Source organism: Pseudophryne corroboree, chromosome 6 (assembly GCF_028390025.1).
Source record: "Pseudophryne corroboree isolate aPseCor3 chromosome 6, aPseCor3.hap2, whole genome shotgun sequence".
Taxonomy (NCBI): Eukaryota; Metazoa; Chordata; class Amphibia; order Anura; family Myobatrachidae; genus Pseudophryne; species Pseudophryne corroboree.
In genome coordinates this window covers 20,878,191-20,903,534 of record NC_086449.1, presented here as the reverse complement: position 1 = coordinate 20,903,534, position 25,344 = coordinate 20,878,191, and the positions used below count along the sequence as shown (strand labels likewise).

Genomic DNA, 25,344 nt, shown 5'->3' with positions numbered 1-25,344 from the left:
AATGAACTACAATTGCCCATTGACAACTGGCATATTCCATGGCATATGCAATACCAGCAAGGTTTAAAATAGTGCTACATACTGTATGATTGAGAGTTTCTAAAACATTTCTATTCAAGGTTAAGAAGTGTTCTGTATGTTGTCAGCTGATGCCATGAGAGTAACCTAACTAGAGTGAGAAGTTTTTATGGAATATTTAACATTTATTATGATGTTAACAAGTTTTCACACAACGTACAAATGTATAAACCTAAATAAGAATAAATAGTATTATTAGATATAACATTAAGAAGAGTACTCTATTAGTTTTCCTCTCTCTCTACATTCTCATTAAATTCCCTATGGTAGAACGCATCTCCTGGTTTCTCAGGTAGTATATGATAGGATTAAACAATGGGGTCACTACAATGTACATCAACACCATCACTTTGTTTTTAGACAACGAGCGTCCTTTAGCTGGGACCAGGTAGATAGCAAGCATGGTGCCATAGTACAAAGATACAACAGATAGGTGGGAACTGCAGGTGGAAAATGCTTTGTTCCTTCCCGTGGTGGTAGAGATTCCAAGGATGGTCATGGACACACAAATGTAGCTGCTGAGGATTAATATAAAGGGTATTACTGCTATGGGAAATGAGAGCACCAGTATATCAATCTGTAAGCTGTCTTTGAGAGAACGGGAAAGTTCTACAAAAGGAACAAGGTCACAGAAGAAATGATCTATGACTTTTGGTCCACAAAATTGGAGTTGACACAGAAAAATAAGTGTAATTAATGTGATTAAAAAGCCAAACACCCAGGAAAGGGTAGCCATACAATGTTGACATTTGTCGTCCATGATTGTGGTGTAACGTAGAGGGTTACATATGGCCAAATATCGGTCATAAGACATCACTGTGAGGAGGTAGCACTCTGTGCTTCCTAAAGCTAAGTAAAGATACGTCTGAGCAATGCAGCACATTATAGAGATGGTGGCTCCTTCCAGCCATATGACGCGCAACATGTTGGGAACAATGATGGTCAGGAACGCAATTTCTGTCAATGACAAGTGCTTGAGAAAGAAGTACATTGGAGTATGAAGCTTCAGACTTGTAGAAACCAAGGTGATAATCATTATGTTAATTGTGATTGTGATTGTGTAAATAACCAGGATGAGGAGAAAGAAGGCAGCCTTGAAACCATTGAGCCTCGGGAATCCCAAGAGTAAGAATCCGGTTACTGATGTCTGGTTACCTTCACTCATCGTTAATCTCTGGAAAATATATTAATAAAGCTATTAATGGAAAGTAGAAGAAACAGTGTAAATACAGTCATACATTGTACATGCTTGTAATAATTTTCTAATGCAAGTGATCTTTATTCCTTATATTTTGACTTTTATGGGAGATGTCTAGTGTTAACTGTACAGTATACCAAGAAGAAACATTCTTCTTCTTATTATTATTATATAATAAATAAATCAGGCCCACCTAGCATTGGAAATGTCTGCAACTATAACATTTATTTGTTTCAGTGGTTTGAACCAGGTCCATCCAAAAAATATGTTACTATTAACAAGTTTTAGAGCGTGATGTAATACAGGGTTTTACCTTTTAAGTGATTGCTACTTTAAAAAAACATCTGAGTTCAGCCGGAATCCCGCACGTCGGCCAATTTTAGATGGCATTACAACCTGCCCGCCCAAGAAAGTGCAATTAATTTTCAAAAGGTCATCTCTGTGATGTTTCTCTAACCATAAAGACACTCACGCTGAGATCTAGTGCATTTTTCAAAATGCTTAGTTTTAGGAATTACAAAGATTTCCTGGCATAATGGAAGTTCTTTTTGGGTTCACTGAAATAATGGTTATTTCTGGTCCAGTGAAGGGGCTCACACATGCCAGCGGGTGTTGCCAATGACTGCGTAATCTTGTACAGTAAATATTGTATTCATGTTCTCATCTCTCAGCTTTTATATGTTTTCAAGCAAATACATTCGATACTCTGTGGACTGTTTCTTGCTTTGAAAATAATAAGTTTCCAAGGGACATTATCGTGTGTCACTGATGTGTATTACTGTTTAGAATTAACAAGGTGCTTAATATTTTTTTAAGCCATATTTTATACAAATAATGAGCACCTGTTCACTTGCATTTGTAATATCTAAATATAAATAGAATTATTTGTCATATTTAACAATTTTCATAAACAATGAATACAATTAGATGGCCAAAATCATGTACAACAGACAGTTGATCACAAACATTAGAAGTACCATAAATTTTATTGAACAATTATAAATAATCAACAGATTAAAAAAAAAAAATGAATCGAGGAGAGGATGACAGTGTGAACAGAAATGTAATCACATACGTCCGATAATAGGAACAAGTATTAGGATAGTGCAGTATGCCACTGTAATGTACAGATGGAGCCATGCTAATTGTGGCTCCGTTTGCGACTTGGTGCGCCTCGACGGATGCACTGCCAGGCACGAATGGGACACGCACGCACCCCTTTCACTTTGAATGGGAGCATCTCCATGTGGTCGGCGACCGGCCGAGGTGTAGGGATGCCTAGGCACGCCGCTCATCCCCACCTGCGATGCAGCCACGCGTGGCTCCATCTGTATTGAAAATGTTACAAAATTAAATGCAAAGTTGCAAGTGTGACAATTTATATTTAGGTACAAAAAACTTCTAGTTGAAAGTACTCCATTAATTGCTGCACAATGACTGCACAGGAATTGTTCCAATGATGACACTTTTAAAGACAAGAGTAGATAACTAATACAACTGCTTATCATAAGAGGATATAGCAGGAGATCCATTAAGAATGCAGGATATACTGTATCCAAAATCAACAGAGACACTCTCATTTTCCCCACTCCTATAGGAAACACTGGTTCTGAAAAATTGTCATTCATTAGTAATTACTGCCAAGAATGGCAAAATCTACCAACTATGGGCCTTATTCAAGGTTGATTGCAAAAGCAAAATCTTCCACTAATGGGCAAAACCATGTGCAGTGTAGGATGAGACAAATGTAACATGTGCAGAGAGAGTTAGATTTGGGTGGGGTGTGTTCAAACTGAAATCTAAATTGCAGTGTAAAAAAAAAGCAGCCAGTATTTATCCTGCACAGAACAATATAACCCACCCAAATCTAACTCTCTCCGCACATGTTATATCTGCCCCACCTGCACTGCATAAGGTTTTGCCCATTAGAAAAAGATTTTGCTTTTGCAATCAACCTTGAATTAAGCCCTTTAATCACAAGACTCTGACATATAATACACATTTACCTGGACCTTAAGAAAACACTCAATGCTAAACCATCTTAGCTGGCGAAGATCTGTCTATTTAAGGGACTGTCTTACTAAAAGTCACTTTGAGGAGAAACCTAGAAACCCCACAAAAATAACAGGTACCTCTCTATGTAGAAAATGTAAGCCTTGTGGCAACATCAGCAAGATAAAAATCATCACTGACCATTCTGGAGAGACAGTAGAGATACGCCAATTTATAAATTGCAATGCCATTGGCGTCATCTATTGCTTAGAATACCCTTGTGGCATAAGATATGTGGATTTGACCACTCGGGCATTGAAAGAGCGCATTCTAGAACATGCCTGCAACATCAAAAATGCAGCCAATGATTTAACGAAGATGAAAGAAATAACAACAGAGGCACGTCACTTCCTGAAAGCACACAAAAGATCTAAGAAAGACTGAAGACCTTCGGCCTGGAACATACCAGGCTTGCAATTAGAGGAGGCGATTTAACTAAAACCCTCCTGCAAAAAGAGAGCCAGTGGACTTTCAGGCTGAATACAGTGACATCCAATGGTCTAAATGAAATGATCGACTATAGTACCCTTCTGTAAATCACAGGCTCTCAAATTCGGTCCTCAGGACCCCACACGGTGCATGTTTTGCAGGTAACCCAGCAGGTGCACAGGTGTACTCATTACTCACTGACACATTTTTAGAGGTCCACAGATGGAGCTAATTATTTCACTTGTGAGTCTTTGAGGAGACCTGCAAACCATGCACTGTGTATGGTCCTGAGGTCCGAGTTTGAGAACCTGTGCTCTAAATAATGTGACCCTTTAATTGTTCTGATTGAATGAAATACATTTAATTTTACTCTTTTAGGGTGGGTTGTACCAAGCAATTGCGGTACATCCCGCCACTTACCGTACTAACATATGGGATTAGTTTCGCAAAGAACAGCTCTCCCCATTAGCATGAGCTGCTGCTGAAGGAGGAGGGAGGTCGTTCAACCACACCCTGACCCCGGGGGGAAGAAAGGACACAGATGCCTTCTCCACCCCCCGCTGCTGTCAACCAGTGGGAACGGAGGTCTGTTTGCCTATTATGCGGCCTATGGGGAGAAGGATGCCAGGGAGCAAAAGAAGCTACAGAGCCCTGGTGCAGGGGAGGGTGCCCTACACAGAGGTACACGGGGGTGGGGGTGTGTGAGTTCTGGTAGGGATGCAATAGTCTCTCTCTCAGGAAGGCTGCGGTAAGAAGAAGAGGAAACTGGCATTACCCTCCACACTGAATACCAGGCAGCCAGGCTATAGTACTGTACAGATGGAGACATCTTTATCTTGGCCTTTAATAGGATTAATTGAGCCAGGGCTGTCGGACTTAATCCCCTGCTGTAATGACTTAATCCCCTGATGTATTGTTCTCTCTGTATTGTATCGCAGCTGAGAACAATAGATGAAAGGTATATACTAATAAACCTTGGTGCACCTAGGCGCAGCAGAGAAGCCAAGATAATCATGGCTCCATCTGTACATATGAAAATGCAGTAAAAACCCAGAAAATTTGTTTTTACCTAATTTTCTCTTTAGTATATCCTAGCCTTAGTGTTTTACTCTTAAATTTCCCCCAGGAACCACTTCATTCTTTTCACTCCTGACCTAGTGGAAGAGTATATTTAATATCGACCATTTTAGATATACATATTTTTCACACACTTCATAGATGTACAATATGGATATATGAATATATATTGTTTTACAAATACAGATTGTCTTTGAATGGACTAGCAGGTATGTAAATGCACAGTAGGAATGCAAGACAGAAGAATTACTGTATGTTAATCAGAACTGGTTGACATTTGTTCTACACTGAGGGTCAGACAATAGGTCCATTTATTGACAACAAGATGCTAACTGTGATTGTCACCTAGATTTTGTGGAAGTTAAATAAATTCAAAAGACATCTGGCAAGACCTCATTGTTCTACAAAGAGTGAAGACTATAATCGTAGAGCCTTGATCTAATCTAAATTAGGGTTCTCTGTAGTAATGACTGAATGCTAGTTTAGGGTATTTTACAAGACTGTCAATAACCAGAGTATAATGTTTTTTTTCTGGATCTCAACAAACTGAGAAAAAGCCAGCTAGATCGTTATGGTATGGGGCAGAGGTTCCCAAACTGTGTGCCGTGACTCCCTGGGGTGCCTCGGGACACTTGCAGGGGTGCCCTGGGTTGGTGGTCCAGGACCAATTCAAATTATTCATGGTCAATATAATAGGCAAAACCAGTGCTGGTGGCTGCCAGTCATAAAATATGTGGCCAAACAGAAGCAAATCTTGTCCCTCACCACACAACTGACCATAAGGATGACATATAAACGCAATCTACTTAATGTAATATTTCTTTCTAAATTTCTCAATAAGAAATTTTCGGCCTAGGGGTGCCGTGAAAAAAATTCTGATATTCTAGGGCGCCGTGATCCAAAAAACTTTGGATACCACTGGTATGTGGTATAAATATGAGGTTGCTCTCCACAGTTTAGTTAGGTGAGAAGTGAAGGTAGGGTGAAGATAGAGGAGACATATATCATAGGTATCCCTTACTGTATATGGTGTTTATTCCTTAAATGAATTGGCTATGTAATACATGTACTATGTATCTCACTCTCTCTTCACTATACTCTCTCTCTCTCTCTCTCTCACACACACACACACACACACACGCACGCACGCACACACACGCACACACACATACATAATCCATAATCTATATTTCCCATAGATGTTCCTTCAGATAGATGTTCTCCGGCATTTATTAACAACTTGCCTGGCATGGTTGCATTAGATGCGACCATGCCAGCAAGTGCTTTATCTGACCTGGTTGCACAGGATGCGACCAGTCAGATAAACTGTGTTAGCAGCAGCAAGGAAGGGAAACTTCCCTCCGCTACTGCTCACAGAGGGACTTGAAGGTCCCTCTGCCTCCCTGCACTCTCCCCTACTGATTGCCGTGCTGCCGATCACTGCTGATCGGTCAGCACGGCAGGATCCCCCCCCCCCCCCCCTCCAGAGGCTGCAGACAATAGCAGCCAGTGGGGAGTGTCAATTAACCCCCCCAAGACTCCCTGTGTACCTGGAGACTGTCCCGGCTTTCAAAATGAAAGCCGGAATGTTCCCGATCGATGTTTGAAAAAATAAATAAAAAAAACATTAAAAAAATATATATATTTTTTTTCCCTAAAATAATTTTGGATAGGGTTAAATTCATGTTCTTCACCTAATTCACTCATTAAAAAAAACCCGACAATTTCGGAGCGTTTTTTTGGCAAAATAAATCGTCAGTCAAGTGGTTAATAAGTCTAGGATTTGAATAAGTCTGTGGTTTGCCGAGCGCATGAAGTTGTGAAAATATTCTATGGTGATTTACAATGTGCAAATACTGTTTTATGATATATATGAACTCTATGAGTATCCATTGTAATGAAAATACATTCTTTATAAATCATGTGTTCAAATCTTTCTTGAATAGAATTATCCTGATGATTTTAGAGGTAACCTTGCAAATGCATTATTAAAAGGTAAATACAGTAATTAGTGATTATTATTATTATTATTATTATTATTAGTCACTAAATGGTATAAAATAGTACATTTGCTTTAGGAATATGAGGTTAAGATGAGGAGGAAAAATAAACTCCCCTTTTTTTAATCTAGCATCCCTTATCTTATATCACTCCACATTCTTCTGTCCTATGGCCCTCATTCCGAGTTGTTCGCTCGTTCTTTTTCATCACATCGCAGCGATTTTCCGCAAACTGCGCATGCGCAATGTTTACACTGCGACTGCGCCAAGTAAATTTGCTAAGAAGTTTGGTATTTTAGTCACGGCATTACAAGGTTTTTTCTTCGTTCTGGTGATCGTTGTGTGATTGACAGGAAGTGGGTGTTTCTGGGCGGAAACTGGCCGTTTTATGGGAGTGTGTGAAAAAACGCTGCCGTTTCTGGGAAAAACGCGGGAGTGGCTGGAGAAACGGGGGAGTGTCTGGGCGAACGCTGGGTGTGTTTGTGACGTCAAACCAGGAACTAAACTGACTGAACTGATCGCAGTGGCAGAGTAAGTCTCGAGCTACTCAGAAACTGCTTAGAAATTTCTATTTGCAATTTTGAGAATCTTTTGTTTGCAATTCTGCTAAGCTAAGATTCACTCCCAGTAGGCGGCAGCTTAGCAAGTGCAATACTGCTAAAAGCAGCTTGCGAGCGAACAACTCGGAATGAGGGCCTATATACCACTCCTTCCCAGTCCCACTCACTAACCCTACTTCTTGATTGATTGATTTATCACAATATTTACTATCAGGTTATTACATAACCCAGATCACACCCTATGTCCCACACTCTTTATATCCCATACCTTTTCATTTACATCCTCACACTTTCACTTTTTCTTTCCATCTTTACTATATTTACACTACATCCCACACACCCCTACACCCGTTTCATAACCATCAGATTTATTTTGACATTCATAATTCTATTATTTATTAGCACATCATTTGACATTATTTTTATCTATTGTAATACGTGCTTGAGCTCACCTGAAGTTTCGTGTTCGTCCCGTTGCGGCCCCTCTGGTCGTCCAATTCCTGCTTGTGCGGAGCCAGTTGGGATCTGCGGACACCTCTATAGGACCTGGGCAGAAGGACGGAGATACCCCAGTACAGACAACACCCCCAAATGTGAAAGGACCACTACGGTGGGATACAGTAACAAAGATTTATTGCTGAAGGGAAACCGGGTTTGGGATTAGTAAACCTAATACATTGCGATTAGAATCATTACCTTTTTCACATTTAATTCCCAAGATAAGCATAAACATGGCAACATAATGACACAAATGCTTGTTTAAAACTTTAACAATTTCAAGAAGGTATTTAGAAAAGCAGGTTCCTTGCAAACTTAGGTAGTACGCTGAATGCGCCACAAGGTGGCACTATGAACTCAATAAGGAGGGGTTTCTGGCCCCATGCATATATAATCCAGGGAAGTTCAGTGTATGTCCTTGCCAATAGCACGGAACCCCACGTCTGGCGAGTGATCAATGCACAGGGGAGGTATAGAGGAGTGGGTGCTGCAGTTTAGCGGTTTTCCTAAGTTCCGTGGGTGACGGGGAAGCGAGGTAGTGACCCGAAGTGAGGGTGGTTAGGGTGCTATGATGCCTCAGTGTCCTGTCTATTTCAGTCTCCACAGCGGGTAGGGGATATAATGTTCCTGGGTGCACCACTCGGGCTTTATAGTGGGCCAGTATGTATTAGCAGGGGTGTGTGTAGACAGTGTGCCTCTTGTTCAGCAGATGAAAGAGAAGGGGTTATAAAGGGTTGGCCACGTAGTGGCTACCTGTACTTTAGTTCTCCTCCCGAGGATCGGCACAGCTCCCTCACAGCAGGCAGCGCCACACGTCCCCTTGGTAGCCCAGCGGCGGGATGCGCTCTCCTCCAGGCGGCTCTTCCACTTTGCCGTGGCAGTCCTCCGCCAGCGGCTCTCCCACCCAGCGTAGCGGCGGTTAGTCGCGCTGGTCTCCGTCTCCCTGTGGCCGGGTGCAGTCGCGTCTCTCCCTCTGTCCGCGTAGCGGTGCTTGGTCGCACTCCTCTCTGTCTCTCCGCTTGTCAGCTTCTCCTCCCCTCTCACGCGCGCACCCGACTCCTCCTCTCCTTCTCCCGCTCAGCGGGCGGCCAATCACCCCAGTCTCCTCCAGGTCACGGTCCGGCCACTGGGGTTGCCTAGCGACCGGGCAGTCTATTAACCCCCTGTGGGAGGGCAGCGGCTGCCGTTGTATTCAGCAGGGGTCAGAGTGGGGGCAGATGCTGCATATCACACTATTATTCCTTAATACTACTACCACTCACGGTCATTCCTTTTCATTTTTAGTTTATTTTCTATCTGCTGAACCATTCTACTTCACATCCTGCTCCATATTAGATGTATAACATCCCAAACCCCCTTTTGTTTTTGGCAAGCTAATTATACTATAACCACACTCTCATTAGCAAGATTGGCCAGAGTACCGCCAATCACCCTTTTTGTTACAGTAAAGAGGAGCTACCCACTTCTTGGTGTGAGTGACCAAATTGAGAAAGCCATTCCCGGTGAAACGTGCGTATCTTTGGAAACACCAGGTTCTCTCCTGTGCACAAGACAGACCCCTTAAGAGGCACCACCACCCTGTCCTTTTAAATAATTTCCAGGTACTTTTCAATATCTGGGTTTCCCTGTTTGCTTATGTGAGGCTGCTCACTGATACTTTGTGTTGTCTTATGATAAGAGGACACAGCAAGTACATACAGTATTAGCATCATGCTTCCCACTTCCGTCCTTCCATGGGGATTGACACATACTAAATCACTCACCTGTTGTTCACTATGTAACATAGTAACATAGTAACATAGTATCTGAGGTTGAAAAAAGACAATTGTCCATCGAGTTCAACCTATTTGTGGTCTCCTATGCATGATGATTTGACTAAAATTTCTGACTGATGCTGCTGTCAGCCGTTGCATTTTATCCCTATTTATAGTAACTTTAATGCATGACTATGCACCATACCCCTGGATATCCTTATGCATTAGGAATTTATCTAACCCATTCTTAAAGGTGTTGACAGATTCTGCTATTACAACTCCCTCGGGCAGGGAATTCCAAACACGTATTGTCCTTACCGTGAAAAAGCCTTTACGCCGTATTGTGCGGAATCTCCTCTCCTCTAACCTGAGCGAGTGTCCACGAGTCCTCTGTGTTGATCTAACCAAAAACAGGTCCCGCGCAAGCTCTGTGTATTGTCCCCTTATATATTTGTAAATGTTGATCATATCCCCTCTTAGTCTCCGCTTTTCCAATGTAAACATGCCTAGTCTTTCATGCCTTTCCTTGTATTCCATCGTCTCCATGCCCTTAATTAGTTTGGTCGCCCTCCTCTGTACCTTTTCAAGCTCCAGGATATCCTTTTTGTAGTACGGTGCCCAGAATTGTACACAGTATTCAAGGTGTGGCCTCACTAGTGATTTATATAACGGGAGTATAATACTCTCGTCCCTAGCATCAATACCCCGTTTTATGCATGCTAATATCTTACTAGCCTTCTTTGCTGCAGTCGAAGTGACCGATACCAGGGACGTTCACCTCCCATTCACTGACACGAACATCGTCTTGTGGTTTGATCATTAACCAGTGCACCTGCAATTACGGCTAACCACCAGCAGAGGGAGCCGGAGCACTGTGGACAAGTCCCCATGACATATTCTCCAGATATTCTGCAATAAAACGGATGAGCACCAGCAGAGGGAGCCTTGAAATCGGGATTGTCTTAATATAATATATTTTGGAGGTGACGCAAATGCTACTAGTGGATGGTAATTACAAATTCTAATTTATTATATGTGTGCACACATGTTTAATTGGAACACTAAGGAACTAAGGACTTCTGAACACATTGAGTGTTTGAAAAGCTAATAGCCTGTTCATCATTAAATGAGTGGACACTGTGAAATACAGCAATATTAAAGTCCAAGCCTCAGAAACATAGTAAAGTATAGCCATATATTAGTTTTATGTGGATCGTTTGTATTATGACATCTAATATGCATATTATGTGTTGAATGCCATCTGTGCTGCAGCATTCTGGATTAATAAATTATATTTATTTTTAATTGTTAATATATTTAATTGTCTTCTTTAATTAGTGCGGACAGCGCTCCTGATTTTCTACAGGGGGTTATATCCCTGTAGTGAGTGTGTTTTTCTGTGTTCTACTTTGGGTACTACTGCTTAGCTTGCTATCTATGAGGACACCTAAGTCCTTTTCCAGTACAGAATCCCCTAATTTTACCCCATTTAGTAGGTAGGTGTAATTTGTACTCCCTTACAAAACAGGCAGCAGCTCTGAAAGTGTATGCAGGTACATCACTCATATCAGTGATACTGTATTGAATAAGGGATCCTGGTGCTTGTGATGTCAGCTGTCAAAATACTGACAGCGGCATCCCAGCATTAAAATTACTATCAAGTAAGTTAACCCTGATCTCTTAACCCCTTAACCCTAACCTGTCTTTCCCACAGCCTGATCCTAATACCGCCACACCCGCAGCCTAACCCTCCCGCTGGTGCCTAACCCTAACCTCCCCTACCCATAGCCTAAATCTAACCCTCCCTTCCCCGCTGCCTAACCCTTACCCTCCCCAGTGGTGTCTAACCCTAACATCCCCTCCCTGCAGCCTAACCCTCCGTTTCCCACCCACAGCCTAATCACATCCCCTTGTACTGTCTCTATGAACACTCTGATTGGTTTTTCCTCTTCAGTGCTGTCCTGCACTGCTTATAGCAACATAATAGCCTAACCTGGCAGATCCAAAGCAGATGTTTATGCTTTCCTATCATTCCCTACCCATATACGTTGGCATAAGACTCACTCGTGTGTTATCACTATTTGATATATGACGCATAGCAGCAGTCATTGTGCAGCAATTAATGGGGTACTTTGAACTAGGGGGGTAATGCAGACCTGACTGTAGCAGAAAATTTGTTAGCAGTTGGTCAAAACCATGTGCACTGCAGGGGAGGCAGATATAACATGTGCAGAGAGAGTTAGATTTGGGTGGGTTGTATTGTTTCTGTGCAGGGTAAATACTGGCTGCTTTATTTTTACACTGCAATTTAGATATCAGTTTGAACACACCCCACCCAAATCTAACTCTCTCTGCACATGTTACATCTGCCTCACCTGCAGTGCACATGGGTGGTCATTCCGAGTTGTTCGCACGCTAGCAGTTTTTAGCAGCCATGCAAACGCTATGCCGCCTCCCACTGGGAGTGTATTTTAGCTTAGCAGAAGTGCGAACGACAGGATCGCAGAGCGGCGGCATAATTTTTTTGTGCAGTTGTAGCGTAGCTCAATACCTACTCAGCGCTTGCGATGACTTCAGACTGTTCAGTGCCTGTTTTGACGTCACAAACACCCCCTGGGTTCGCCCAGCCACGCCTGCTTTTTTCCTGGCACGCCTGTGTTTTTTCGAACACTCCCTGAATACGGCCAGTTGACACCCAGAAACGCCCACTTCCTGTCAATCACTCTGCTGCCAGCAGTGCGACTGAAAAGCTTTGCTAGACCCTGTGTGAAACTACATCATTTGTTGTAATATTACTATGCATGTGCAGAAGTGCCGTGTTTTTTGCCTCATCGCTGCACAGCGAACGAATGAAGCTAGCGATCAACATGGAATGATCACCATGGTTTTGCCCAACTGCTAACAAATTTGCTGCTGCGATCAGGTCTGAATTAGGCCCATGATCTTTTTTTGAACCTAAATGTAATTGCCACACTTGTAACTTTACACTTGATTTTGTAACATTTTCAATACATTACAGTGACATGCTGCACTATCCTAATACTGCCAGCTGCTGTGTATATCTACTCCGTTGGACTTTTATCAAACAGGATCTAAAGTCCTGGACCAAGTCCCCTACATCAATACCGCTGGACCTTTGTTGGAGGGATCTTCTAAACGGTGGCAAATGTCCTGCATTTACATCAAGGGTCTGCCAATTGCGGACGCAGAGCCGTTTAAACGCCTTGAACACATCTGTGATAATTATTATTCATGGGTATCTATCCATCAGGTCCCCAAGGGACTGAAGGGGACTGTATTTAAGGAACAGGTCACTTGAACTTTCCATTTTTTGATTCATAATGCTATACATAGATTGGAAACTGGAGATTGGAACCACTATGCAGCAATGCAACATGTTGTCCAAGGTGATGAGATTGAGCCGATGCTCTGGACCTATACCCCCTGGTCGGCAGTCATTGGATACTTGGATCATGTGAGCAATCAAAGCGCAGGATTGGGTGCTCTCTGGTCAGCTGACCGCAAGTGTCATGGCGGCGCCCATGCTTGGCAGATGGCCGGTACACAGGAGGGCACACACAGAATGGACTTCAGGGGTTCACCACAATAGTGGGTACTGCGTTCCGCAGACAGGATACTCATACAGCCGCAGACTGGGGCTGTGACATCCGGAGGCCTGCACACCAGCGCGCCGGTAATTGAGCCATCACTGAATGCTGATTCCGGACACATGGCTTTGAGATTGCAAAATAAACAGACAAGTATAAACTCTACACAAAACACGAGAAAGCATTGTAGACCCAGGTTGTTGTTATATTGTAACTAGTGATGAGCGGGTTCGGTTCCTCGGAATCCCAACCCCCCCGAACTTCACCCATTTTACACGGTTCCGAGGCAGCCTCGGATCTTCCCGCCTTGCTCGGTTAACCTAAGCGTGCCCGAACGTCATCATCCCGCTGTCGTATTCTCCCGAGAATCGTATTCTATATAAGTAGCCGATCGTCGCCGCCATTTTCACTCGTGCATTGGAGATGATAGGGAGAGGACGTGCAGCGTTCTCTCAGTTGTGTTCAGTGTGCTGCAAATATCTGTGCTCAGTGTGCTGCAAATATCTGTGCTCAGTGTGCTGCAAATATCTACGTTCTCTGCCTGAAAAACGCTCCATATCTGTGCTCAGTGTGCTGCAAATATCTGTGCTCAGTGTGCATTATTGTGGGGACTGCGGACCACCAGAAATATATAGTAGGGGGACAGTGCAGAGTTTTGCTGACCAGTGACCAGTGACCACCAGTATTATACTTTCTCTGCCTGAAAAAATGCTCCATATCTGTGCTGCATTGTAGTATATAGTAGGAGGACAGTGCAGAATTTTGCTGACCAGTGACCACCAGTATTATATCAGTACGGTACAGTAGTCCACTGCTCTACCTACCTCTGTGTCGTCAAGTATACTATCCATCCATACCTGTGGTGCATTTAAGTTGTGCGCAGTATATATAGTAGTAGGACAGTGCATAATTTTGCTGACCACCAGTATATAATATATAGCAGTACGGTACAGTAGTCCACTGCTCTACCTATCTCTGTGTCGTCAAGTATACTATCCATCCATACCTGTGGTGCATTTAAGTCGTGCGCAGCATATATAGTAGGAGGACAGTGCATAATTTTGCTGGCCACCAGTATATAATATATAGCAGTACGGTACAGTGGTCCACTGCTCTACCTACCTCTGTGTCGTCAAGTATAATATCCATCCATACCTGTGGTGCATTTAAGTTGTGCGCAGTATATATAGTAGGAGGACAGTGCATAATTTTGCTGACCACCAGTATATAATATATAGCAGAACGGTACAGTAGTCCACTGCTCTACCTACCTCTGTGTCGTCAAGTATACTATCCATCCATACCTGTGGTGCATTTAAGTTGTGCGCAGTAAATATAGTAGGAGGACAGTTCATAATTTGCTCACCACCAGTATATAATATATAGCAGTACGGTACAGTAGTCCACTGCTCTACCTACCTCTGTGTCGTCAAGTATACTATCCATCCATACCTGTGGTTCATTTAAGTTGTGCGCAGTATATATAGTAGGAGGACAGTGCATAATTTTGCTGGCCACCAGTATATAATATATAGCAGTACGGTACAGTAGTCCACTGCTCTACCTACCTCTGTGTCGTCAAGTATAATATCCATCCATACCTGTGGTGCATTTAAGTTGTGCGCAGTATATATAGTAGGAGGACAGTGCAGAATTTTGCTGACCACCAGTATATAATATATAGCAGTATGGTACAGTAGGCCATTGCTATTGATATATTACTGGCATATAATTCCACACATTAAAAAATGGAGAACAAAAATGTGGAGGGTAAAATAGGGAAAGATCAAGATCCACTTCCACCTCGTGCTGAAGCTGCTGCCACTAGTCATGGCCGAGACGATGCAATGCCATCAACTTCGTCTGCCAAGGCCGATGCCCAATGTCATAGTAGAGAGCATGTAAAATCCAAAAAACAAAAGTTCAGTAAAATGACCCAAAAATCAAAATTGAAAGCGTCTGATGAGAAGCGTAAACTTGCCAATATGCCATTTATGACACGGAGTGGCAAGGAACGGCTGAGGCCCTGTCCTATGTTCATGGCTAGTGGTTCAGCTTCACATGGGGATTAAAGCACTCATCCTCTCGCTAGAAAAATGAAAAGACTTAAGCTGGCAAGAGCACAGCAAAGAACTGTGCGTTCTTCTAAATCACAAATCCCCAAGGAGAGTCCAATTGTGTCGGTTGCGATGCCTGACCTTCCCAACACTGGACGGGAAGAGGTGGCGCCTTCCACCATTTGCACGCCCCCTGCAAGTGCTGGAAGGAGCACCCACAGTCCAGTTCCTGATAGTCAAATTGAAGATGTCACTGTTGAAGTACACCAGGATGAGGATATGGGTGTTGCTGGCGCTGAGGAGGAAATTGACAAGGAGGATTCTGATGGTGAGGTGGTTTGTTTAAGTCAGGCACCCGGGGAGACACCTGTTGTCCGTAATACGAATATGGCCATTGACATGCCTGGTCAAATTACAAAAAAATCACCTCTTTGGTGTGGAATTATTTTAACAGAAATGCGGACAACATTTGTCAAGCCGTGTGTTGCCTTTATCAAGCTGTAATAAGTAGGGGTAAGGACGTTAACATGGAGCGCATTCATCAGAAGTCATTGACAACTTCAAAAACTTTGGGTGACAGCGGAAGCAGTCCACTTACAACTAAATCCCTTCCTCTTGTAACCAAGCTCCTGCAAACCACACCACCAACTCCCTCAGTGTCAATTTCCTCCTTAGACAGGAAAGCCAATAGTCCTGCAGGCCATGTCACTGGCAAGTCTGACGATTCCTCTCCTGCCTGGGATTCCTCCGATGCATCCTTGAGTGTAAAGCCTATTGCTGCTGGCGCTGCTGTTGTTTGCTGCTGGGAGTTGATCATCATCCCAGAGGGGAAGTCGGAAGACCACTTGTACTACTTCCAGTAAGCAATTGACTGTCCAACAGTTCTTTGCGAGGAAGATGAAATATCACAGCAGTCATCCTGCTGCAAAGCGGATAACTCAGGCCTTGGCAGCCTGGGCGTGTTAAGCGTGTTTCCGGTATCCACCGTTAATTCACAAGGAACTAGAGAATTGCTTGAGGTACTGTGTCCTCGGTACCAAATACCATCTAGGTTCCATTTCTCTAGGCAGGCGATACCGAGAATGTACACAGACGTCAGAAAAAGAGTCACCAGTGTCCTAAAAAATGCAGTTGTACCCAATGTCCACTTAACCACGGACATGTGGACAAGTGGAGCAGGGCAGACTCAGGACTATATGACTGTGACAGCCCACTGGGTAGATGTATTGCCTCCCGCAGCAAGAACAGCAGCGGCGGCACCAGTAGCAGCATCTCGCAAACGCCAACTCTTTCCTAGGCAGGCTACGCTTTGTATCACCGCTTTCCAGAAGAGGCACACAGCTGACCACCTCTTACGGAAACTGAGGAACATCATCGCAGATTGGCTTACCCCAATTGGACTTTCCTGGGGATTTGTGACATCGGACAACGCCACCAATATTGTGCGTGCATTACATCTGGGCAAATTCCAGCACGTCCCATGTTTTGCACATACATTGAATTTGGTGGTGCAGAATTATTTAAAAAGCGACAGGGGCGTGCAAGAGATGCTGTCGGTGTCCCTAAGAATTGAGGGCCACTTTCGGCATTCAGCCACCTCGTGCCAAAGACTGGAGCACCAGCAAACACTCCTGAACCTGCCCCGCCATCATCTGAAGCAAGAGGTGGTAACGAGGTGGAATTCAACCCTCTATATGCTTCAGAGGATGGAGGAGCAGCAAAAGGCCATTCAAGCCTATACAGCTACCTACGATATAGGCAAAGGAGGGGGAATGCACCTGACTCAAGCGCAGTGGAGAATGATTTCAACGTTGTGCAAGGTTCTGCAACCCTTTGAACTTGCCACACGTGAAGTCAGTTCAGACACTGCCAGCCTGAGTCAGGTCATTCCCCTCATCAGGCTTTTGCAGAAGAAGCTGGAGGTTTTCATTAAGGCCACGCGGTGATAGCGTGCCTAGTTTAAAAATCCACCTAGACTCTCTCTGTAGGAGGACTCTATCACGGTCACCCCCTCTAAGGTTTCTGGGAACATGGTCAATCAATATTGCCCTGATGCTAGATATCCCATGTTTGTGCAGCAGACAATGTCGTGCAAACGGTTGGTCACTACTACCCTTTTCAAAAGCTTTTTTTATAGCGCTTCTATGTAGTGCCATGCGCTCACGAAACTGGCGAATAGTTTTGCCTACATAGGCTAAGCACTTTCTTATACTTAACATGTCAAAGACTGAGCTGATCATCTTCCAACCCTCCTGCATAACCTCACCTCCCACAGTTTCATTATCTATCAAAGGCCCAACAATCTTCTCTAGTCCCCAAGTGTGCTGTCTTGGAGATATCCTTGACTCCTCCCTCTCCTTCAAACCACACATTCTGTACTTCTCGCATTCCTGCCATTTCCATATCAAAAATATTTCCAGGATCAGACCCTTTCTCACTTTGGATGCTACTAAGACCCTCATCCACTCACTGTTGCAGAATGCACCACTGTAGTCTCCTATCTGGCCTCCCTGAACACCGCCTATTTCCATTCCAATCTATCCTTCATGCTGCTGCTTGGCTCATCTTCCTCTCCAAACATAATACATAATGTTTGTGACTTCAAACCAGGAACGAAACGGCCTGAGCTGATCGCAGTGTAGGAGTAAAGGTGCATACACACGGAGCGATATAGCAGAGCGATTTTAGCTATATAGTCAAAATCGCTCAGAAAGTTAGTGCATATCGCTCCGTGTGTACACAGGCAGCGATAGCGATGCGCGTCCCCGCGAGGTCGCTATCGCTGGGAGAAATAGACAGTGCAGGCAAGTCAATTTAGACTATGTCGCTGAAAAAGTTAGTTAAAATCGCTCATATTTTGTGTGCACAAGCGATTTTTCCCAGCGATAGCGATCTGTTTCCTTCTAGCCACTCCCCGCCGCCCATAGCTCAGTGTGCGGAGACTGAAGAGGGAAGAGCCAGCAGCATTCAGGAGCTCCAGACGTGAGTATGATTACGAGGTGCCTGGCCAATTCCCGCCGCTCTCCTCTGCCTAGCTGCTGCTCCGTGAGGTGGGGAAGGGGGGGGGGGGAGATGCTGGTGGAAGCGCTGTGCGTTTCAAGCTGACAGCCGACAGCCGTTGCAGGTCCGTGGGGGGGGGGATTTGCAGCGGCAGCCGGGCGGTGGTCTATTCCTGAGGGCTGCTCCGGGAGGGGGGGGGGGGGGGGGCGGCGGCGCTTGGGCAGAGCCTTGTGCGCTGTGTGGTGTGTCCGTTGCTGGCCGGGGGGGGTTAGGCGGCGGCCGGGCGGTGTTGCACTCTGTCCGTAGTTGGCTGTGAGGGGGGTGCGCTTGCCCAGAGCTGTGTGTTGTGTCCGTGGCTGGCCCTGATAGATGGTGAGTTGGTGACAGCTAGTGCGGGGGGTGGGGAGCAGCTATGTGGTGTGTCCATAGCTGTTCCTGAGGGGGGGGGGAGGAGGAGAGAGCGAGACGAAGAGGGTGCTTTGCTGCCTGGTGGGTGGCGGGGCTGCTTGCTGTTGTCCCGGCTGCTGTTGTCCCGCAGGCATGATGGTGGAGTGCGCTGTCTGCCGTAATGTGTAAAATGGGTGCGCTGTCTGCCGTAATGTGTAAAATGGGTGCGCTGTCTGCCATAATGTGTACAATGGGTGCGCTGTCTGCCGTAATGTGTACAATGGGTGCGCTGTCTGCCGTAATGTGTGCAATGGGTGCGCTGTCTGCCGTAATGTGTACAATGGGTGCGCTGTCTGCCGTAATGTGTGCAATGGGTGCGCTGTCTGCCGTAATGTGTACAATGGGTGCGCTGTCTGCCGTAATGTGTACAATGGGTGCCCTGTCTGCCGTAATGTGTAAAATGGGTGCGCTGTCTGCCGTAATGTGTACAATGGGTGCCCTGTCTGCCGTAATGTGTAAAATGGGTGCGCTGTCTGCCGTAATGTGTACAATGAGTGCGCTGTCTGCTGTAATGTGTAAAATGGGTGTGCTGTCTGCCGTAATGTGTACAATGGATGCCCTGTCTGCCGTAATGTGTAAAATGGGTGCGCTGTCTGCCGTAATGTGTACAATGGATGCCCTGTCTGCCGTAATGTGTAAAATGGGTGCGCTGTCTGCTGTAATGTGTAAAATGGGTGCGCTGTCTGCCGTAATGTGTACAATGGGTGCGCTGTCTGCCATAATGTGTACAATGGGTGCGCTGTCTGCCGTAATGTGTACAATGGGTGCGCTGTCTGCCGTAATGTGTGCAATGGGTGCGCTGTCTGCCGTAATGTGTACAATGGGTGCGCTGTCTGCCGTAATGTGTGCAATGGGTGCGCTGTCTGCCGTAATGTGTACAATGGGTGCGCTGTCTGCTGTAATGTGTAAAATGGGTGCGCTGTCTGCTGTAATGTGTAAAATGGGTGCGCTGTCTGCCGTAATGTGTACAATGGGTGCGCTGTCTGCTGTAATGTGTAAAATGGGTGCGCTGTCTGCCGTAATGTGTAAAAAGGGGACGCTGTCTGCCGTAATGTGTAAAAAGGGGATGTTTTTTTTTTTTTTTTACAGGTACCCCTATTGGATTCTACCGGACAAGGGGACGTGATTGGCGGCGTGGGATGTAGGTAAGTATGTGTGAGTGTGTAAGTGTGTTTAAATAAAGTTTTACTTTCACGGTGTGTGAGTTGTGTTTTTATTTGGGTATTTCTTTTGTTGTGGAACTACAGGTACCAGCGGGCCCGTTATTTCCCCACATGCTGGTACTTGTGGTTCTCCAAGTACCAGCATGCGGGGGAGGCTTGCTGGGACTTGTAGTTCCACAGCAAAAGACAATATTCTTTTTATGTAATTTTGAAAGGCTATCAGCCTCCCATCCACCGCCCACGGATGGGGGGGAGAGCCTCGGGCTTCACCCCTGGCCCTTGGGTGGCTGGAGGGGGGGACCCCTTGATTTAAGGGGTCCTCACTCCTCCAGTGTACCCCGGCCAGGGGTGACTAGTTGGGGGGGTAATGGCACGGCCGCAGGGACCAATATAAAAGTGTCCCCCGGCTGTGGCATTATCTCCCTGGCTAGTGGAGCCCGGTGCTGGTTTTAAAAATATTGGGGACCCCTATGTCTTTTGTCCCCCGTATTTTTTAAACCAGGACCGGACGCAGAGCCCGGTGCTGGTTGTCTAAATATGGGGGAACCCTACTCATTTTTTTCCTCTGTATTTTAACAGCCAGGACTGGCTCAAAGAGCCCGAGGCTGGTTATACATAGGAGGGGGGACCCCACGCAATTTTTTTTAAAAACTTTTAGCTATTTAAATACCAGCCACCCTGTAAAATCGTCCTATATATGACACTCCCCCACTCATCCCTTTATTTAAATGAGATAGTCAAAATCTCCCATAGCCAAAATCTCCCATAGCCAAAATCTCTTGCATAGTTAGACAAAATCTCTGGTAAAGTTAGTCAAAATCTCCTACTGCCAGTTCAAGGGAAATCTCTCAGTCAAAATCTCTCATAGTCAAAATCTCTCCGTGTGTATGCACCTTAAGTCTGGAGCTACTCAGAAACTGCTAAGAATTATGTATTCGCAATTCTGCTAATCTTTTGTTCGCAATTCTGCTAAGCTAAGATACACTCCCAGAGGGCGGCGGCCTAGCATGTGCAATGCTGCTAAAAGTAGCTAGCGAGCGAACAACTCGGAATGAGGGCCTATATTTCTTAGGTGCAGTATTTCCATATCTGTGAGGATATCCAGATCCTCCTTGTGTGAGCAGCCACTCATTATTTATTTGTAAATGTAACAATTTTTAGCGCCAACTTTTTATATTGCATTCAGCTTTGTACATAAAATAAATTCCTGTGCAGTTAAAGTTGCAGCCCGGCGTGTGTACAGACTGACTGGTGAATACATTGCTATTCTACACCACTCGCTGCGTCCTGCGACACATGCCGTTTTGAAACTTGGTTTATTAGGACACATCTGTATATGGCATTATTATTGAAATACAGCTGGTACCATATATAATATAAGTATAAAAGTGCTTTGGCATATTTCCTTTAAATTGGCTCACATTCAAATTCTGCCCACCTGGGAGTGCCTTGTGTGCCACGTGAGGGTGCCAAATACCTAATTGAGTTTGGAACCACTCTTGCAATGATACTTGGAAAGAGTCATCTGTACATATATATATATATATATATATATATGAAAAGGAAAAAGGTTCTAGTGGGAGCCAATATGCCTTTAGAATAACTATGTTTAAAAGTTTTTATTCATACACAAACCGACGACATTTGCGACCTAAACATTCGTCTTTGGTACAAATTACTAAAAATTCAGTAAAATGATATAACAATCTTATATAAACACATATTTCAGTTGATGTGAGGATTTTACAATCAGGTGATCACAATCAGAATTGTGAAGAGATATATCTCCAACCAGAAATCTGTGGTGAAGGCTTTATGAATCCGAGATCGCGAAACCCAACGCGTTTCGTCCGTTAGGACTTCATCAGGGGTTAACAATCAGTTCTCACAATAAATTGGATTACCACTGGTTATGACCGGCTAGGGTTCTCAATGTTATATCCAATCACAAGTATATTTTCAATTAATTTGGTATCTAAATAGATTTCATCATAACAGAGAATGACATTTTAGGTCGAAGTTAGGTGATGTTATATTCCCTAATCTCATCAGCGGTAATGAAACTCTACAGTCCACCTCGGCTTCAATAAGTATCACCAAAAGGGTTTTAATAAATTCCCAATCCTGAACAGTACTGTACCGTCTTACTGGGACATGCACACCCTCACAGGATCACAACCACAACATATATATATATAAAAGAAATGGAGTATATATGGTCTTTCATCTCCTTTGAACTGTGCATCCGATATATCTGCATAGACTATCTGCAGATGTCTCCTCATTGATGCACTCTCTGGAGGAAGGGAGACTTTGGGATCTTATCACTGCTTGGAAGGCTGTAGGAGGAATCAAACATGTATTACCAAGCAGTGACTTATATTATATGTGCTTGATGACTGTAAAATATGCTCTTCATGTTTAGGATGTAGCTTAGGCTTAAAAGACTTATAGCGCTGGTCTATTGTATAAATAATTATGTATATGAAGTATAATACTCATGCCTGGAAATGAAAATATTTTTTGTCATCCAGGTATTTGGACTTGTGATTGGTTCAGGGACCAAACCTGTTGATCAATGCAGGCAAAAAGCCTGCAAGGGCCCAACATTAAAATGTATACCTGGTAGGTACATGGCCGCTTATTTTCTGTCTAGGGAGCCACAGTAGTTAAGTTGTGAGATTATGGATAGTATATTGCTGACCAGAGAATGCGGACTCTATAGTGATATTCTAAGCATTATCGCAGTGTCGGCATTATAGCTTTATACATAATGGTAAAGCATCATGTGTAAAGTTATAATGGTAACACTGTTAAAATACTCGCCTTCTGAATGTCCACAAAACATGCCAAACCCATTTACTTACTGTGTTACTGTCACGATCCAGGTAACTAGGTGCCGGTTCCTACCTGTTAGGTGCCTCCTGAGGTTGGCTCAGCGTGCCAGGGCCGGGCTATAGCTATGTTTTGGTTATTGCCTGCAGCGCTGGTTTTTAGCGGCCTCCTCAGTGTATGCACTCACGGTGGTGCGGTGATCTAAGCCCCGTCGCGGCCGTCACTGCCGCGCCCGTGGTCCTCTGCTGAATGTGCGTCCTCTGTGTGCTACGGCCACCGCTTCCATTCCTGCGGCCGCTGTGCGCGTCTGGGCGCGTGGATTTTCTACTGCTGTGGCCTCCGCCGCCATTGTTGTTTAACACATGGTTTCAGTTTGCTTCTTTCCCCTTCAGTCTCCGTCTGTGGGCGCAGCCATTTTTGACTTGGATCACATGTCACCATTCTCACCTATCCACAGTGCTGCTGGAGCCAGGGCATAATTGTCAGCAAATCCCTGCTATCCAGCAGGTATAAATATCCTGTCCCAGCACCTAGAAGGTTGTCAGTGCTTCAATTGTCTCTCCAGCGATTCCAGTGTGCAGTTTACTGTGGACTCTCCTGTAGACCTTTCCTGTAGCATAGCCTGACTCCCTGGTGGTTTCCTTCTGCGGTGCAGTTCCAGCTCTCCTGTACTAATGTCCTGTGGTGCAACCTGCCTCTCTTGCTCCCGCACCCAGCACTAGCAGAGTGTATGACTCCGGCTTTCCAGCAGCCACTCTCCAGCTGTCCTCTGTGTATCTTCCTGCCGGTACTCACCATTGTTGTGGAGTACAAATCCTGCGAACCCCAGCTTCATTCACAGTTTTCTTGCGAACCCCAGCTTCATTCACAGCTTACCTGTGAACCCCAGCTTCATTCATAGCTTACCTGCAAGCCCCAGCTTCATTCACAGTTTTCTTGCGAACCCCATCTTCATTCACAGCTTATCTATGATCCCCAGCACCACCTTATACCTCACCTGGGTTCCCAAGTAATATACAGCACTCAGACTCTGAATTACTGGTCTTCACCAGTTGTGTGCTTGTTATGCCATTGTGACATTTATTGTTTGGTTGCACATTATTGACTTTTACGATTTAATAAAAACCCTCAAAGGCATCTTCTGTTGTCGTGGTCACGCCTTCAGGCATCTAGTATTACTGTCTAGCACATGTCTAGGAGGCCTCTCTCACATCCGAAATTGCAGTACCCATCAGCCCCTACAACTGAGGCTTCCAGTTACCGACACCAGACCTCAGTTGTGACAGTTACTTTGAAACCACAATCTTCTGGAGTTTATAAAGAAGAAACAAGTGTATAGGTTGGACTGTTGCTGACTTTTTCCTGTCTGTGTACCAGCCAGGGTGTCTGATCTACAGTCACACACCTCTATGTATTCCCAGTTCCACCATACCTAAGTATGTAAGCTTTAACAAGCAGGCCCCTCCGCACTCCTGTCCTTCTCTTGCACTACTCATGTCACCAGTCCTCCTACATTTTGTACAGGGTCCTTGAGCACTGTATACATTCCCACAGATGATTCACCATGTCATGGTTCTGCTAGCTTTAGTGAGTTGCCCTACCCTTGCTCTGTTAGCTCAACTTCCACATGTCAAATTGAACATTAGGAAAGGAGATTTGAACAACACTCTACTCAAAAAAGAAACTGAGTGGATTTTTCTCAATACGGTCACACCAGGAGGTCTTAATGAATTTAACAGCTATGCCTCATTCCTTTAAGAATAACACATTAATGCACTAGTATCACAATGAGTTCTATTCAAAAACACCTACACTATATCTATTTGTGAACATCATATTATGTTATATATACACATATTTAGTAGAGATGAGCGGGTTCGGTTTCTCTGAATCCGAACCCGCCAGAACTTCATGTTTTTTTTCACGGGTCCGAGCGACTCGGATCTTCCCGCCTTGCTCGGTTAACCCGAGCGCGCCCGAACGTCATCATGACGCTGTCGGATTCTCGCGAGGCTCGGATTCTATCGCGAGACTCGGATTCTATATAAGGAGCCGCGCGTCGCCGCCATTTTCACACGTGCATTGAGATTGATAGGGAGAGGACGTGGCTGGCGTCCTCTCCGTTTAGAATAGATTAGAGAGACACTTGATTTACTAATTTTGGGGAGCATTAGGAGTACTCAGTACAGTGCAGAGTTTTGCTGATAGTGACCACCAGTTTTATTTATAATCCGTTCTCTGCCTGAAAAAAGCGATACACAGCACACAGTGACTCAGTCACATACCATATCTGTGTGCACTGCTCAGGCTCAGGCCAGTGTGCTGCATCATCTATTATCTATATATAATATTATATATATCTGTCTGACTGCTCAGCTCACACAGCTTATAATTGTGGGGGAGACTGGGGAGCACTACTGCAGTGCCAGTTATAGGTTATAGCAGGAGCCAGGAGTACATAATATATTATATAGTGAGTGACCACCAGACACACAGTGCAGTTTATTTAATATATCCGTTCTCTGCCTGAAAAAAGCGATACACACAGTGACTCAGTCAGTCACATACCATATCTGTGTGCACTGCTC

The 25,344-nt window shown here is 44.5% G+C and overlaps 1 protein-coding gene across 1 annotated transcript; it reads right to left on the bottom strand.

Moving 5' to 3' along the window:
* Positions 1 to 319: 319 nt before the first annotated feature.
* On the bottom strand, positions 320 to 1,243 carry LOC134934130 (olfactory receptor 11L1-like). Its single transcript, XM_063929631.1, has one exon. It carries the CDS (start codon positions 1,241 to 1,243, stop codon positions 320 to 322), a length of 924 nt encoding a protein of 307 aa, XP_063785701.1.
* Between the last annotated feature and the right edge of the window lie 24,101 nt (positions 1,244 to 25,344).